Source organism: Nothoprocta perdicaria, unplaced genomic scaffold, assembly GCF_003342845.1.
Source record: "Nothoprocta perdicaria isolate Ctin4 unplaced genomic scaffold, notPer1 scaffold_29, whole genome shotgun sequence".
In the NCBI taxonomy this organism is placed as follows: Eukaryota; Metazoa; Chordata; class Aves; order Tinamiformes; family Tinamidae; genus Nothoprocta; species Nothoprocta perdicaria.
The window spans coordinates 1,490,800-1,510,017 of NW_020455521.1; the positions used below are offsets into that span (position 1 = coordinate 1,490,800).

The window sequence follows — 19,218 nt, forward strand, 5'->3', positions numbered from 1 at the left end:
GATTGTTCATGATGGAACAAGAGMTGGTACTGTGAAGGCAGCATGGTATATTAGCCTCAAATCCAGAACTGAGTTGAAAGTCAATGAAAACTGAAAAGGGTCCATACAAGTAACCTGTGACAGGAATGAAACAGGCAGAAAATGGTAATTGGCTTTACAGAGGGCAGTGGACTACCCCAAAAAGGGGAGCTGGTTCATGTAGGGTCCCCTTAGTGAGACTGGGAACAGAGTTATGCCTGGAGTCTGTTTAATACAGTTGTTCTTGATAGCTCCATGGGAATTAGGTCTCTTCAGCCTTCAGGTGAGCGTGAGGCTCCAGCGCTATGAAGAATGATAGCAGTCAAAGTCACAGTTTGTATAATGGGATTGCCAGGAGCATGGCTGTAAAATGATACAGGATAATAAGTGATTCCCTACTTGTTCACCTTTTATGCTCAGCTGAGTTCCTATGAAAAAGGAAATGATAGCCAAGACTTTAACATTCTGTACACACTCAGGCTCTTAGGACACCCATCTGACTTTTTATACCTATTCATGTATGTCTTTGTTCTTACCAGAGATCTCTACGTTGGCAGGATAAGGTAGCAGCTGGGTACAAAGGGAAAAATTTAATACACACTCATGTATAAGCCAGCCTGTATAGAAATTGAACATCTCTATCCCCTGTTTCAGAATTGAATAATACTGAACAGAATGACTCGTACACTTCTCCAAGTGATGAAGAACAGTTTGCTGTGTTGTCTGTTTAACATGATTCTTTAAATATAGTTGCAGAGTATCTATAGTAAACATTGAACATCTACATAGGCACAGATGCACATAGGGAAATGAACATTTGTAGGCCCAGCAGGAACCATATAACTGGGACTTTCGTGCAAAGTGTACCTATAAAATCTGTGAGTATGATTGTAATAGGCCTTCCATGGCTCTCATTTATCTTTACAGAGTTACAATGCCTTTTTCTTCCCTCAAAAGCAACCCTGATACAAACTCTGTGCGCTTTTTTCAGTATCCCTTGCAAGGATGATCAGCTGATTGATTTAAGAAATAAATATTCAAATCAAATAGTTAAATATTTACATCATAAATGGATGGTATCCTTCTGCTCTTTCCAAAGAACAGGAGATTCTATGTGTTAGGCAGCGCAGATGGCCCTATCCTTTCTTTTTCTCACTCTTGATAACACTTAGATTTCATCTGTGAAGGTGAAATAGAAGCCTATATTTTTTAAGCTTTACATTAGGAATAAAAGATCGGATGTAAATATTACTTCTTTCAGATTTTGCTACGTCATAACACAGTTAGGCAGCATTGTTTAACTTCTGTGATTTTTCARATTCTTATACAACAAGGTGCTATTATTTATGGAAATAAGCATAGCTATTGAATCCCTTCTGCAATCACAGTAAGAGATAATATGTTGTAATACTTTGAAATAGCTGTTATTTCAAAGTTTCATCCTGGATGAAAAATCAAAAACCCAAACAATCAAATTAAGGTTTTTAACTAATCTGCCTTTCAGTTTACGTTTGATTATGGGTCATTCTGGAACAAATTTTAGGGAGTTTACTTAACAGACTGGGAATATTCATGTAATGCTGACACATACTATGAAGTTTATAGAATACACACAATTGCAATAGCGTGATATAAAAAATTATCCTGAACATTGGCAGGAAATACAGTGTTTTACTTACAGTTAAGACTTTCAATGTCAATATGATAGTGACAATAATAATACAATATAACAAATACTTTGTTTATTTTAGTATATTTCAGGATGTGAACAGTATGTCTGGAGGGACTCTATTTGAAAAAAAAAAAAAAAAAAAAAAGATTGATGACCATGCCACTGATGATCACTTTTTTCATTTTAAAAAAACAGTGCTGACTTTTTTGTAATCACAGCTTTTCTATTATGTCCTTTTTCCTTTTCTTTTGAAGCTTTCCCTATTTTTTTTCCTCAAAGTCTCATATGAATGCATATAAGAAAATGTTCAGTTCAAATGCATACAAGAAAATGTTCAGTTCAGTATAACCCACCTAATGGTGTCCCAAATATTGCTTCCTTTTTTTTTTTCTGTCAGATGTAGTGCTCTGTTTTGATTCTATTTGTTCAAGTCCACAAACTGACTTGAACAGCAGTATCGTAAACTWCTACCATATGACTTGCACCAAAACTGACCAGTCTGTCATTGAACTATTACATTTTATTTTGACAGAAACAGACCTGTAAAGATGTTTATGTGGTGGTCCGCTGCTTTATTTCTTGGATGCCTTTTGTTGGGAACAGACGGGTGGCCAGCCAAGGAAGGATACGACTTTAAGCCCTATCAGCCTCTAGTAAGATTACGCCACAAGGTATTGATTCTTCTCTATTACTTTTTGCTCTTCTTGCATGATCAAGGGATAAGTTACTTACTAGCCTCCTATTGCTTGCATTTATTGGAGTAGTGTTTACAAATTAAAACTAATACAATATAATTCATTGCTATCTCATTATGTAGGAAGAATTGCTTATATCTGAAGCTATTGAGAATTCGGCCTATATATAGTTAAAATATTAGACAATTAGTCTATTATTGTAACTGCGTATGCTAAATATTAGAACTTTCTAACAAGTGAAAAAATCAAAATTGTTTGTCCCCTAAGGAATGTTGTTTAACTAGAACACCTTTTCTCAGATGTAGATGGTCCTTGACATTAATACTGGATTATATGGGGATGTGGCAGTATATTGCTGTTCCCTAATAATACTTGTATTCTGATAACTCTCACATTGCAATGGGCTGTAAAAAGCATGTCAAGTTTAACATTAGTGGGTTTACACACACACATGAAAGTGCATATACAAACATATATATATATATATGCGTTGAAGAGATTTTACACCTATTCTTTATTCCTTATACTTAAAGATAAAATATTCCTTAATTCATTACTTTAATTTTGAAATTTGAAAATGCATTTGTGGTCGAGTTGATTTAAAAAAATAAATGATGGTACTTGTATTTTACCGACTACTGTTGGATTCTGTTTTATGTGGGTCAGAGAAACAATGGAATTAAGAACCCATCCCTTATTGGAAGAAAGAAAAAATAATTCCAGTATTTTCCTCATCAAAAGACCTTTGAAATTCAGAGCTTAATTGGGATCTTGTAAGGCCCCAGAACATCATGTCCGTTCTGAGAGTCTCACTTTCTCCTTCTTCTTCCCTTTGTTCAAATTAATTTCCTTTTCTTCCCCTGTCCCTCTCTCATTTTCTTGGCCATTTATTCATATATCTCTCTACAATGCTGATTTCATATGATGGAATTTGGCCTACTTTTTTCTTTTTTCTTTTTTTCTTTTTTTTTTCTTCAAAGCTAGGTCATTTGGTAATTTTGCTAACTCAACGCTGGGATGTAATCCCAGCACTTTACATAAGTAATTGAGACTACTGACCTTGTCTCTAATGTCTTGTTGTTATTGTTGGAATAATGCAGAAAATCACAGTAAACATGCTTTAAGTATTTGAATAACCAAATTCTGATTCTAGACAACAATATTTCATTGGGTAATGCCATAGCAATCTGATGGTATGAGAAATTGCCGTGTTTTGACACCAGCCAAAAGTTCAATATAATGCMGTGGGTATTGCCCAATTTCCATATTTGTTCTTTATATCCTGTAAATATGCAGCAATTTCTCACTATATAAAAATGTAGTTCTATGTGTTTAACTTAATCAGTAGGAATTGCAAGCTTTTTTATTGAGTAGACTTGCTAATTCATTTTATAGTCTATTAATAAAAAGCTTCCACTTTGAAAGGTTTTCACAAGAAGATGATTTTTATGTGAAGGTCTAATTTTATTAGTCATTACTTGGAACCWCTTGTAATATCCAGTACAGCTGAATTCCAAGTATTTGCTCTATTTTTTTCCAGAAGATTTCTAACAGAAAAACTGAAATTTAGGTTTCTAATTAGAAGTAGCATATCTTTAATAGTTTCTCACTAAATTTATCATCAGAACTATGCCCTGGGGAGGGAAAAAAAAAAAAAAAGAAAGAAAAAAGCAAGATGAGACTGAATATCTTAGGTCCAAAGAGCCCCAGCTGTATTCACATCAGTAKATTCTACCTGCTTGTTGCTAATAGCTCCAGTATAGACCCTCTGTCATTCACACGTATAGTCCGAACTCTTGTGCCACTCTTTTGGTTCTTGGGAGTCAAACGGGGCTCAAAAGCAGTAGAACTGGCTTCACTTTAAGTAGATTATAGGCATTTTTTTCCCCAAATGGATAGAAATTGATCTAATTCTACCTTACCTCAYATCTCTCAACATTGCCTTGACCAGGAATGGAGGTGCTGTTGGAGAGCACTTCTGAGAACTTTATTTCTAGTCACCTCCCACCATCAAACTGCATGGATTACATTTTTCTGGTTATGCTGAAAAAAATGTCAGCACATGCCTGAATAGCATATGAATTTCTTGCTGTGTCAATTAATCTTTTGGTCTGCATTACTCAAATCAATGAAAAAAAAGTTTGTAAGGGGCTTTTCATCTGGGAATCTTTCTGCATCGCCGTTGAAGTATTGTAGATAATTTTTTAATACTTAGATTCCCACTTGAAATCACTAGAAAGTGTGCCTGGCATCCTAATGAATTTTCATAAGACTTGCATGGCTCTGACAACCAAAGCAATGTCCATGTTATGTTTTCAGTTAACAAATGGATGCTGTGAGATTTACAGGTATAAATAGGGGAAATCAGCCAGCAAACAATGACAGTCAGTTGCTGATTCTTTACCAGAAGCTAAGAAATGCACATTATAGTTTGCACTCCCATGTATGAGTTCCAGAACAGGCTAATTCTGCCTAGCACATGCGTGCACAATTCTCCTTGGCAAGCCAGGTGAAGTCAAACAAGTAATGGGAGAAAGAGGAGGATCCATAAAGCTAACTACAATATCATACCATTACCGGTAGGGTATTTTTTTTTTAATCTCAAAAAGGTAGGGTTTTCTTTTTTTTTTTTAGTTGTTGTTTTAATCTCAAAAGGCAGTCAGTGAAGATCGCTAATTCAATCATCATCATGTGGATACCCCTTACTTAGACCTGATTCTCATCTTCTACAGTTAATACTCTTGCATTTAAATMAGAGCAACTAGCAGCTGAGAAGGATGAGCAAAGGTAGGAGGAGATCAGGGGAATGAGGATAAAGGAGAGGGGAAAGAATCCAGGTGTTTGGATTTAGATTATACCTGTGGTTATGGCAAGSGGTGGGGAGCTACAGTAGAGAAAGGGCATTTGCCCACTTGAAAAGGTGGGTTACAGAGAGGGTGGTGGCAGGGATTTTTTTTGCTTTTTTTGAATGGCTTTCATGGGCAACTTTTATTGTCTGTTTTTGTCAAACTAACTCAAACTGCTTTCCAGTCCAGTGGTTGTTTTGTCTTGTTTTACAGAAGGTCTAGTGCGATTGGATTCAGGAGCAGGATTTTTTTTTTTTTTTTAAATACATTATTTCTACAGTTAAGAATATTATGTTGTTCTGTTTTCTGTAGAAAAATCTGCCTCTCTTTTTCCCTTTTGGCCTTGTAGAAACTGGTTGCTGTTATTTTGCAAGCTCAGCTCTGAAACTCATTAATTTTGGCACAAGTAAGAGGTGTTTGGACAATAGTAACTCTGAGTTGACAGAGATGATTGAGATGAAGTAACAGAAAATATAATGTTATACTGACTTACTAAAGACAAGTTAGAATGTATAAGCATAAAGCTTAAAATGCATGCTCTATATTTAGCCTTTTGCTGTAAAGATTAGGACTGGTCTGCATGACTAATATTCTATGTTATAGTGAAACATCTGTACAATTTAGATGGCCTAAGCATTCAAGGATTTGGATTCCAGGTAGAGTTTTACAGTCAAAAAAGAAACATGCAGAAGGTGGTACTTCAGGTTTCAAAAATAATCATCTGAGCTATTTATTAATTTATTTTGCACAACTTAGTCTCCAAACAACCTGAGGCTTAAAGTTCATAACARTTATCTGAAAATTCTGTTTGCCTGCAGGCTCTGACGAGCCATAGAATTTGATCCTCTTAAATTCTCTGTCCTAAAGAGAGAGAGGAAAAAATGCATTGCAGAAAGATGCAGCAGTAAATTCTGAATTCTAAGAATAGAGATTTTCTGAAGCATATCAATGCTGCTCTCAGTTCTAAAGTAAAGGGCGAGTTCTCTTTATTTTGAGGATTCCTGAACACTGTATCTATGCCCTGCACAAATTCCAAGATTTCATATTCTACCTTGCTTCCTTTGATTCCTAAGCATCCTGTATGTGGGGGAAATAAGAATGTCAAAATCTGGAATTACAGGAAGTGTGATTTTTTTCTGTATCATATTGTCTCCTGATGCTCCCACTGCTGACTCATTAGCAACACCTGGTTGTAGCTTTTTACTCGGGAAGCCTGTGGGGCAAGGAGAGGAGGAGAGGTACAGCTTACCATTGTCCTAAACTTCTTGCTGTACTTTTCTCTCATGGTCCTGACACTGGCAKTCACTGCTGTGGAAAAGATCTATCTCATCCCTTTATTTTAAGGGATGATGGGATCCAAATATATGAACTAGCTTTTAATTAGCAATGGCTTTTTAATTTCATGTATCGYGTACCTGTTGCATGCATTGGCAACAAAGGCTAAAATATAAATTAGTGTTACATGGAATTAATCTGATTATATTTCCCCTTACTCAACTGGGCCTTCTCACGTTGCCTTCTAGAAATTAGATTGCCAATTTGCCCCTAAATAAATGGGATAAATGTCTATCAGGAAGGGCCTCCCTGAYCTAACTGGGGGTGATACAAACACAATCTGTATCATGTTAATATCAACTATGATATCAGTTTCTTGATAAATATATTTGTGTCATATAATATTGCAACAACAAGTCATAATCACACATTACAATCTCAGTGGCGAAAGAAAGCTGGAAGAGATTTGGTTTATAAATAAACAGGGGTGCTTTACTACTTGCTCCCATTTGCACAAATAGGATTTCCAAGATTATGAAAGATGCTAGACTGTTGAAGTGGTTGTTGCTACAAAAATTTATATCTTCCAGCTTCTTCCTTGCTTCCTTTCCAACTTCTACCTTACTATTTCTCTTTCTTCAGATGTGCAAGGTTATTTGTATATATTTTGTATATAATTCAAGCTCTCCTTTTTTTTTTTCTTCTTCTTCTATCAGCCAAACTTTTGTACTCTTTCTGCACTGCACTACTTCTCTTTTCACAATTTTTTTCCCCCCAGGAATTTAATGCCTACTTGTTTTATCTGGTAGGTGATGATATATTTGGCCTTTGGATGCATGAGGAGAGCTGAGAAATATATGTCCTTATCCTTTGTTTTAATTTTTTGATTATAAAACTGTGCAATATGGAAACTTGGACAGCATGGGGTGAGGTAAATATATGGACTAAATGAACTGCAGTTATGTGCATGCTAGACTTGAGTAATGTGTTTGTAGAACTAACTTATTGGCTTGATTCATTTAAGTAAGAGTTGTGTCTTGTAGCATGCTTATAATGTGAAAAAGAATATGCAAAATCAGTATACAAATATTACAACATGATGATCCTGAGTTTTATAGCACTGKCAAGTTCCATCAGCTTTATGGGTATGTAGAAAAATTGGCATGTACATCAACTCCGTCATTTAAAATAAATAATCTAATACGGTTTATTTCTTGCTTTTCTGATTGTAATCGGCTAATTCTGCTTTGAAATGAATTTTGAATTATGTACTTAAATATTTTTAACACCAATAGATGCTGCAGCAATACAGATTATATTCCGAACTTGGTAAATGCARCATTGGCATAAAAGAATAGTATTTTGTTTGAAAAGTATCACTTACATAAACTGATTATAAAATAGAATTGGATTCYTTTTAAACTGGCTTCAGTTAGACTGATTAAATATTTATTTTTAAATCTGTCCATTTTTGTTATCTGTATTTTAAAACTGTCAGTTCTGTATTTTGTGTGTCAGGAAAAAAAAATCCAGATTTTTTTCTTTTTAAAACTCCTGAGGCATCTCCCTAGTGCTAATTCTTCCTTCTTCATTGGCTAATTTGTCCTTTCTTAAAAAAGAAAGGGTACACAATATCTTAAAAATTTATTTTCATTTTAGATGTTTGAGATTTTTTTTTTAAAGGAAGACTTTAGTCACTAAATTATTTCTCATGAAAACTGGAAAATGGGATTTTTTTTGAAACTATTTTTCTTGAGCTTTTAGCAAATTCAAATGCCATTCAGTTATTTATGTACCTTCACGATTTTTTCTGTGATACTTCTTTTGACTTTGATTCACTTTAGAATAATTTTATCTCTCTGTTTGCTTAAGCCTTGCAACTTTTTTAATAAAAAAGTAAAACTGTTTTTGTAATTTTAGGTCTGAATATAGGAACACTTCTTTTTACAATGAACTTTTTTAAGAAAACCATCAGTCAATCAAAGCTGTAGAAACTCATTGCAATGCCTTTCTGGTGGCCTTTGAAARCGCTTCACTGATAGACTTGCTACTTTTAAGATAGATGATTTAACCTGATCTGAATACTAAGTTTACTCAAAAATGCTTCTAAGACCACAGTTCATAATGAAAATAAAGGAATATTGGTTGCAAGTGTCTAGAATAGACATTAGAAATAATGAATCCAGTCCCATCTTAATTTACTCAGCCTGCTTTCATAGGTGGCAGAAATCATTATGGTCAAATGTTGAGCAGGAATCTGGCTTTATTAGTCCATAAGTAATGGTGAGATAGAGCCCTCCAGAGGACAAGACACTACTTTCTTCATGTAGTGGTATTGATTTAGAGGTTCTGAATCAATGCAGGGAACAAAAATGGAATTGAAGAGCTAAAGAATAATTTGTGTGAAATGGGGAGTTTTAAATAAGATCTCATACTATACAAACTAAGAGAATAGAGAGGTTTTATTCTTATAAGAGATATCAGACATCTTCTGAGATAAAACACAGTGACACATTCTTTCAAAAATTCTACTTTCAAGATTTTTCTTTCCACATCAGGTTAAACCAGTTTCACCCTCTAGAGACTTTCAGCTTTATGCCTTTTTTTTTTTTTTTTTTTTTTTTTGTCTATTCAGTAGCATCTAGCATTCCACAATATTCTATGTAAATATCTTATATAGCATGATTGATGCCCTGGTACTGTAGTGTGTCTGCATGACTACYAGAATGGTCTACCCAAGTTTTTCTTTATTTTTGCAAAAACAAATAAAACAATCCCATTTACATGCAGATACATAGCAATATTTTATATGTGTACCATATATTATTTGTCATGCCTGCTAAAAATGTTGTTCACAAACATTTACTTTTCAACAGTTCCTTTCATGTACTAGACAGGCAAYAATACATTCCCGTAGGAAGCCATTCTCCACTAATATATTTTCAATGAGTTTATAATAGTGAATTTGAAGTCATGTTTTGTGAACTATTACAGAGCACTGATAGCAGCTGCTATTAAAAAGTTATCAAAATGAAGCATAAGGAAAATATTAAGAAACACAGTTTTTTTTTTTTTTTTGAATCAGTACCTGGATGTTTTTGCAATACAGATTATTCATAGTTGTTTTAAAACAAAGGAATGTTGTTTTAGTTGCCTGTGCTGGTGTAAGAGGTTTAAGTAATAAGTTTAAGTAGAGGCGCRAAAGGAAAAATAGAAAACATCTGATCTCCTAATCTAATTGAAATGTGTATTTTTTTGTTAGTTGTTTCATAGTAGGGAGAATGTATCCTATTGCTGGTATGTCTGTAGTTTGTATAGTTCTACTTTATAGTTCATATTGGAGAGTTATTTAATATGCAACAATCATACACTGAACTCTTCTCGAATTTTCCAAGATTCAATAGAAAAATCATAATTTTGTGTTCTTATTTCCTAAATGTCACACAGCAGGTAATATCATTAATCTCTTCTAAAATCTCTGGTTAGGAGGAGCTTGTTCCTCATATATAACTTCTGCATTTTACAAAAGGGCAGATGCAACTGATTAATATTCATGTCATAAACTTCTCTTTCCTTTTTAACTTTATGTGCCCTTATAAAATGACTGGTAGAAATATTATTCCTAGAAAATTCTCAGTGTAGGGTTTTAATCAATACTGGTAGATATGCTACAATTTTACCCATGATTATGTCCTAAAGCAGACTAAATATTACTTGCATTTCTGGTTTGTAAGAAGGTAACTGATATTGACACTGACATGTCTATGCTCTCTAATAATCATTCTTCCTGCAGATTTCCTTTTATCTTGACAAAATTTTGCAAAGAGGAAAGATAAGATCTGAATGAGTTTCAGACGGGCTGAATAATGAACTGCAATGCACATTATGTTGCTTTGAGAAAATTACACTTTAGAAAATTACACTTAAAAACCATCTCTCAAATTTTAAAAACGGAATAGGGTTTTTAGGCAAATTACTCCCATTAATGTCAATGGAAATTGTGCAGTTAAATCCATCTGCACTGTTTTTTTTTTAGGGGAAAAATAACGCTATATTGTCAGGAAATATAATACTTCTTGGTAATTGTGCGAGTACTGGAGTCTTAGAAACTCACACATGTGGGAAGGTAATTGAATACCCATTAAGGCCTGTCCCTTAGAATTTCAAGTGATAATTCAGTATGGTGAAATATTACTGCAGAGAGATCTATTTTTTTTTTTTTTTTTTGTCAGCTTAACTCTGGAGTATCCTTAGATAATTCCAAAATAAAAATATACATTAAATATTGTTGTCGCTTACACAGAGAGAGAGAGATTCATTTGAAGCATCTCATCAGCCTTCCTATGTCATCTCACTTCTTTCTTGGTAGTGTAGAAGAAAGAAAATTTGCCGCTTCCCACACAGGGAAATGTAGTTCTACATTGAATGTTTAAGCACTTAAAAATTAATGCCAAATGTGTAGTACTCAGATACACTTGTATAATCACCTTTCACAAAATGTTAATTTCATTAATGTTCTTGCTCCTACTTAGTTAAATATCATTGTAATCTGGATTTGATGACAAAACATCCCATCTTCAGTGTAGAAACTTATATTTTGATAGTAGTAGAAGTAGTCTACGTRTATTTCACTTTATGCCTTATCTACTGTTTAAACCACATATTAAGTATTTTAAAGATTAAAGTATTAAGGAAGAATTGTGCTCTAGAGTCAACATGTTTTTTTGCTCCTCCTATTTGTGTTTAAATAACACAAAATCTGCAACTCGGGTTTCTCTTTGCTTCRGTCGAACAGGGATAAAAAAGTGTTTGAACTTTTTTATGGCTTCATTGAGGTTGCAGAATACTAAAGAGTACTCTTGGACTACATCTAGATTGGAAATAAAAAAAAACAACAGGAAAGTACTTTACAATCCTACTAAAAAGCAGTGATTTATTGAAATGAGGGTTTGTGAATTTAAGAATAAGATAAAAATCAAAACTACCTCTCAGCTTCTTTTCAGCTATAGTACTAATCAGGGCATATGGGTCTAATCCTACTGAGGAGACTTAGTTCCCTTGGGAGCTATTTGCAACCTGCTGCACGTAGGTCTTTTAACGTTAGGGAGTAGTTTTAGAAAACGGGTCCCCATGTATCATCAGCAATTCTCCATGTGGAACTTTACCAGAAAAACCTGTATTTTAAAAATACATTCATCTCTCTCTACCCTTTTYGAAAATAAGTATTATCTGTAGAATATAATCAGGTTTCCAGAAATCTGCTTGGTTTATGTAGTGTTACTCTGACACCAGCATGCAGCTCCCTCAGTGCACTTGACACCGGAGAAAGTTAGGAGTTAGTCTCTGCCTTTAGCCCAGAGCTGATGTTTATTCCATGTCAGCAACCAAGGTTTGTCCATGGGCCAAAGCTGGCAATGAGTAGTGTGTGCATTACCAGCACTCTTGGTTTAAAGCTGGCAGGCATGCCTAAATAGAAAAGCTGCGCATTAGCTTTAGCGTGGAAATTTCTTCAGTAGAGTTTGTACCTTATGGCTTTGCGATTTGCCACATCTAATCCAGAGGTTTCTATGCATAAGACTATATATCTGGTAATGCATAATGTATAAATGTCATTAATTCTGTGAAAGCCCTTTCTTCTGCCTAGCCACGTTACTCTGCATCTTGCTTTCTTCATGCGATCATACATTCATATGATGGGTTAACAACCCAAGAACAGCCTATAGCAGATTCCTTTGCAGCTCTGACAAGAATAGCTGGAAAATGCATCACATTTTGCCTTTTTTTTTTTTTTTTTTTTCCTCCTCTTATTTCCATTGGTAGAGGCCATGGCCTTGCCTGCTGCCGTTCCTACTGCTGCTTGTCAGAAGAGATTTGCAAACATAGACATTGTTGCTGCCTTGCATGCACGTTGGGTACAAATTGCAATTGTACTGCAGTTGATGTGAGTTTGTGATGAAGTCTGATTCTGTAAAACTACTTGAAACAAAAATGTTCACCATAATGTCATTGATCAAATTTATTCTTTAAACACTTTGCAAAATTGTTGTGGTGCTCTGGATCTCTACCAACTGTGACAATATTATAATTTCATCCAATTTTTTTTTAAATCTATACATATATAGTCTAGATCTTTCAATTAAAGTCATTGTGTTGCCTCTCTTACTGAGATATTAGCTTTAATAGCACCAATGCCTCATAATTCATGAAAAAGTTAATGTATAGTAATAAAATACCCCCACTACAGTATGCACATTAAATGTAATGAACACAAAGGTGATTTTTCTGCATCTTAACTACATTGTATGATATGATTGATAATAAGTTTTCATTATAAAACGTTAATCAAGCAAATAAGTTTACACTCCCTCTTCCATCAGAGTTTCTTTAATTAGCGCTTTATGYTTATTAAATTATTTCAATTTGTTCRCATATCGAGGACAAGCTACAGTATGTTTTAGACTAATTAGCACTTATATTTTTAAAATATAATTTATCAGTTACTTTAGAAATACAATTAATATGTACATGTACACTTTGCCTTAGACTTTTTTGCAAGGAAGAAATATGGCTCTTTACCACTAGTTCACTCTGGCAGGCAGATGTCTAAAATCTAGTCAGATACCCGGGCAGAGAGAGGAGTGAGGTCCTGGGTGCAGGCAGTGTGTAATTTGCTTCTTAAGAACACACAATTATTTGGAAGTCAGTGCACTGCTACAAGTTGCTTCTAAATGGTTGATAAATACCAACTAAGCTCTATCCAGAAAGGGAAAACCATCATAATGAAAACTAAAAGAATATAAAAAATATGTATTTCAGTGTGTCTAAGGCATTAGATCAACTGTTTCTAAAGCAGCCTGGTAGATTTTGGTAGTCTGAGAATACTTGTACAGATCAATTCCATATATATTCTTTTAATGAACTTTTTTTTTTTTTAATRTGACATCTGTGGAATCCTTGACCATCCTGTTCAACCTGCTCGTTGCTAGTAGGAGGACTTTTTTTTTTTTTCTAAATAACACTTGAAACCATGTCAAAATTGCTTATTATATATTTCACAGCTGAACACACAGTTCACAGTTTTTAAGAGAAATGAACGCCATTTGTGTATTAAGACAAAGAGAAAAGAGCATGAAAAAGGGTGTTCTTTACATAGCAAAAGCATTTCTGTTTATTTAAATCAGTTTCCTTATGGAGCTGGGTTTAAGATATATTGCAAGGCGCTTACAAGTCATGATTTGCCAGAATAGCAATTTGTGTGGTCAGCCATCCGTAATCCTTTCTAGTTCGCAAACACAGTGGAAAATTTGACATTTTCTCCACTTTCATCCACTGTTCTTTGAAAAGTTTACACTGAATGCAGTTTGTTGSACACATACAGTGCTTCTTTCCAGTTCTAACATGTTCTGCACTGAAACATTACATGAGACTGAAACAGTATGATGCAATATAAAATGATGCAAAGCCATGCAACTTGTCTGATTAATTGGGCCAGAGACTATTAGTAACARTGTACCCAAACTGTGCTTGTACACTGATGCAGATGGAAATCCTGGGGATACAGAATGATTTGTTCTACTGACAGATGACTTATAACAGGGGATAACAGGATGACATTGTGATGATTTGTTTCATTTTTCTAACAGTAAATGTATATTGTTTATATAATAGTAGTAAATATTTCTTAACAAGTGAAAATGTTTTGATTATATATCACATTGCAATAGAAGAATAGAATAACATAAATGTGTTTGATAGTAGCTCTATTGGCTCTTCCACACCACTGTTTTACAAACTTTGCAAGATAATACAAYAGTACTTGCGCATTTACAGTTATTCGCCAGTGGAACATGTGTGGAAACTTATTTCTTTTCAGGACCACATCAGAGCCCTAGTATTACTGAACAAATGCAAACAGAAACACCTGTGATGATAAAGTACTGCTGCTTACCTGCCTTCTGTTCCAGGACTCTGCCATTTCTTGCCTTTAGAGGAAAAAAAAAAAAGAAAATTTAGTGAAGGAAGTSTTTTCCCCACCCCCAGACAAAGCATTTCCTATTTCCCTGAACATCCAAACTTAATTTTGCGAAGTCATAAGTGCTTATAGCATTTTTTCACAAACATAAATTACTGTCTTGTGGTTTTCTACCTAAGTTAATCCTCATATTTGTATCTTTTAAATAAGATACAAGGTATTTTCTATTTGGATTCAGGAAAGGATGGCTGTATTTGTGCACCGTCAGTAGACATTTACTTTTAATGTTTTAGCTCTATTTTCATTTGAAATGTCTATTATTTTAAAAGGCTGCTGCTAGGAAGGTTAAGTTTAGAATTTGGAGGTGCTGCCCTTAAATAAATGTTTAGTCCTGATATAATTTGAGGATTTCATTTTCCTAGGTTTGCTTTGCTGCTGCTAGGGTTCTTGCTGGCTTACACATACAAGGTGTATCGCACAGAGGSTGATATAAGATCTGCTAGCAAAAGTGCTCTTAGTAGGTTTAATGTTAGTTTAAAAACCTAAATTAATGACCTTTCAAAAAAAAGTAAGAACCATGTATAGCTGCTCAAAAAAAATTTAGCTGAAATTTATATGTTAAAGAAATAAATTCATTTAAAAAAAATTTACAGCCACTGTTTTCTTTCCATTAAACTTTTTTTTTTTGTAAATGGTAACACTGAAATGAGAACAAAATTTTTTAAAAAAATCTAATTTTTGTTTTTTTAAAAAATTTCATGTGAGTCACTTTTGTTTTTCTCATAACTTTGGCCAAACTTGATAAACTCTTTCTTCTTACAAAAGACTTTCCCCCCCTCCCTTTTATGTTTCTAGTCTTCTCCTTTGAAACCAAGATTTGCTTTTAAAAATTTCTTTCCTGCCAGGCTACTCTGATTTAATAATCAATGCTTGGATTAAGCYTTCAGAAATTACTTATTGTACTCTGAGCAGTGGACATTACAGGTCTTGCAGCTTTGTCAAAATTTTATCCATTCTTTCTAATTRCAAGCTAAAAGGAAAGGGAGGAAAAAAGGGAAAGGAATGACTGGTGAGCTTTGTGGGGCTTAGCAGTTCACTGAGCCCTAAGCCCTATAAATTGCAGTATCTGAGTGCTAGCTTGGATACAGATTTTCTATAAAGCTTTTTAAGTAGAGCCTGCTTAAAATGAATAAGATTCCACTGAGTTTATACTAGTTTGTTAGTGCAAGGTCTAAGTTTCATCTTCTGACTTCTGAAGAGATATAAAATGAATATGGGAACAAATCATCCTTTGTGGAGACCAAATAAAGTATTATTGAGATCTTCTAAACCAAATGCTGACAATAGTTGGAAAAAAAAAATTGTCAAAGGAATTAAGCTGCACTAAAACTACTGTGGCATGAGAATCACAACTTTAGATTTACTTTGAATATAACCCAACCTGTAGTATCTTATATTTGAGAAAATACTATTCGTTATAATTAGGAAACATTCTGCATCTATGTAAAAATACTTTACAATCTACTATACCATATGTTATTGACAATAAAGGCAGAATTACATTTTCAAACTTGTAATTGTTCTTTTTCTTAACCAGTTAAGTAGAATTTTGAAAATGTGCTTCCCAGATGTGCTTTGACATCTACTTTTTGAGTCAATTGAAAAAGAGATCACTGACATATTTGTAATATCAGGTTACTGGAAATGAGAAACACTAATTTTTTTTTAGCTTTTTGRCGATTAGATGGCTTCATAACATTAATAATAGCTAAATATTTCTTTATAGTTGTGAATTATGAAATATGTTTGTATAATTGGTTATACTTTCATTGCTTACATCAATTTCAAGGCTACTTAGTGGCCCTGGTGACAGCTTAGCTTCTGATGATAGTTTTCCATGGAAATCATACAGAGTTTAGTAATAGCTCTTCTTTTTTTTTTTTTTTGTTTGCTAGATAATCAGAAAAAATACTATTAAAACGGTACTATACAATCTATGAAAAAGTGCACGCAAACATTTGGTTCTTAGCCTGGATTTATATGGGCATTCTCTGTATATTTAAGAATAAACAAGACTGGTAGGAACACCACGATGACAAATCTTTGGTATTTGTAGATCCACTAAAACAGTGCAGTTAGTCTTGCATTGTAATTGGTAGGCTTACTTTGTTATCACTAAATTATAGAGCACTCAAGATACCACTTTCTTTAAAGATTACCACAAAATTATCTTCCCTCCCTGGTTTAAATGCTTAAAATCAATCCATCCTGTATTGACGACAGACCTTCAGGAGTATTTTAGCCTACTCCGTACRCCATTCTGCTGGCATAAACTCATGAAGAAAAAAATGTTTGAAGAATACCTTACAGTGCATAAAACAACATTTCTTTGAAGGACAGTTGTCTAAAATCAAAATCTGAAATCTTGGGAACAGATTGCTACTGTGAATAAATTCTCATATCATTGAAGACAAATAGCTAAGTCTATATTCAACAGAGAGTATCACATAATGCAGCAAATTGTTTACTGTCTTCTTTCTTTCAGCGGGTATTTAGTGAATATGTGCAATTATGGATGAATGAGCTACTAAGGAAAATGGCTCGTGTTTTAAAACTTTTGTATTACATGAACTTCAGCCTTTCTGAGGAAATAGCCTGCCAGGAAATAAAATATGCCTAAACTTTAAACTGGAAGAATAACTGGTAGCCGTTATTACTTGGACGAGAAATAACTCTTGCATGGTTGCCAAGCCACAATCATCCTGGGTGTCAAATGGGGAAAAATGAATGAATGACGGAGGCGGAACTTCAGCTGTAGTATCAGACCATTTCAGACATATCCAGAGTTCTCTGGAAAATGGCTTGCTAGGCCTCTGAAAAATTCTTTTTAGCAGCATCACCACGTAGTTTTGACTCATTTCTTTGTTTCTTAATAATGAGCCGTTCATGCTCAGTGTGGAACTTTGGCTCTCTAGTAAAACTTGCTGCTTAAAAACATACATTCCTCTATTTCTAAATTTTCAGATGGCTTCTCATTCAATATTTTTTTAGCACAGGTAATACAACCAGAGAAGTGTAGTTTAATCACATCTGTTTAAATAAAAGAACCACCTGGGCAGCGCTCGTATTTCCTTATTCATGGACTGCTGTGTGCAAGTTGCTGCACAAGGAAAATTACATGTGATAGAAAGGTTATGTTAACAGACATAAGGGCTATAAGCCATGTGGTTTACATAAAATATGACAGATATCTCCACTGTGGTGGGATTTTATTTTTCAAATTGTCTTTTCGTGTTGTCTCATGCCCTTGATGGCAATGTTGCCCTCCGCCCTCCGTTTTCATGCTCCTAGCACAGCCAAAAGGCCTAAAGCCTCTCTCTTGTTTTTATTTTTTATGGTGCAGTAGAAACTAAAAGCGAAAATTATATTTAGTTTTCAGAAGATATATACATTTGTATTAATTACAAAATATATTTATATGCAAATATACATGGATATTCTCGTATGACAGGAAAAATGGAGTCTCTTGCTTTGTCAACAACTTGCTCATATTTAATCTTCTGGGTGTGGGGATGTGTAATAACTCGCTCTGCTCGTTAACCCCTCCAAACAAACAAAAATACAGATTGAGCTATTTTGTMAGTCATTGGCTTTCTAAACCTGAAATTCAGCATGTAGTTTTGTGTGGCCTTGCCCTGGGAAATGAATCCTTTCTCAACAACCTTCCAATATGGTGTGATACAGAGAAATTTGAGGGCAATGTTTCGAGGGAAAGCTGCAGTGAGCAATGGCGGTGCCGTAGCAGGGCCAAAGGAGGCCACGGAGGCGATTGCAGTGGGAAAACGTACAGCTGTGCCATGCTGCAGGTGACAGAGAAATGATAYGTTGGAAGAAGGCAGAACATGTTGTATAATGCTGCTGTGGTTAGAAACTGCGGTGTTGAAAACCCCTCCTTCTACAAAGGTCTTTGTATTCCAGGATATTGGAATGCCTCAGGCAGCAGACTTAAAAATATGTGTAATAATAATAAAAAGAGAAAGAGACTAGAAAATAACTGAAAAGAGGTTTAGAAATTACAGTTATTACAATCGATGAAAGCAGGTTGAGGCTATTTTATTAAAGAAAAGACTATTTTTATTTGCTTTGAAGACTTTCTTTTAATGTTCAGTTGGATGTGCATGAACTAGAAAAAATGGTGGGTGGGCAGGGAGAAAATCTACTTGTAGGTGTGGGGATCTTGGCTAAGTTTGTTCTGGGATGAAGCTTTCTGACACTGCAGGTGGTTCATCTGTGCTYGGGCAATTACAAGCACACCTGGTGTCGTGTAATGTAGGTGGGCAGGAGCCTCTTAAGTGAGCACAGGTGAGGGGAGGTTTAAATCAGGCTGTGGAGGTCTTTTATAACCCTYAAAGGGTACCTACTCCCACCAAAAAGGAGGAGAAACTAGATTAAATTGGTCTCTGTGTCTATGAGTTACTTGATAATTAATACTATTTTTTTCTTTCTTCCAATGGCAGCAAGAGAAGAGTCAAGAAAGTTCAAGAAATAAAGGTAAGTACTAACTATTTTCAAAATATGAAGATTTCTATAGCTAATGCACATCTGTGTTAATTAAATTGTCCAGATTGTTTCCTGGGGATTGTGKTATTTGAAATGACATGAATGTACCCAGAGAAGAGGAAGGAAATGCAGAAAATGCGATTAAGTTTCTGTTTTGGAACTCTTTTTGCTTGAGATGAG

At 34.5% G+C, this 19,218-nt stretch overlaps 1 protein-coding gene across 1 annotated transcript in view; it reads left to right on the forward strand.

The window, feature by feature from the left end:
* Window positions 1–19,218, forward strand: part of FSTL5 (follistatin like 5) — a 245,155-nt gene that overhangs the window by 22,077 nt on the left and 203,860 nt on the right. The window contains exons 2-3 of the mRNA XM_026041646.1: window positions 2,223–2,361; window positions 18,996–19,029. Of these exons, the coding sequence (XP_025897431.1) occupies window positions 2,239–2,361; window positions 18,996–19,029 (157 nt within the window). The 5' untranslated portion in view covers window positions 2,223–2,238. The remainder of the gene's footprint in view (window positions 1–2,222; window positions 2,362–18,995; window positions 19,030–19,218) is intronic.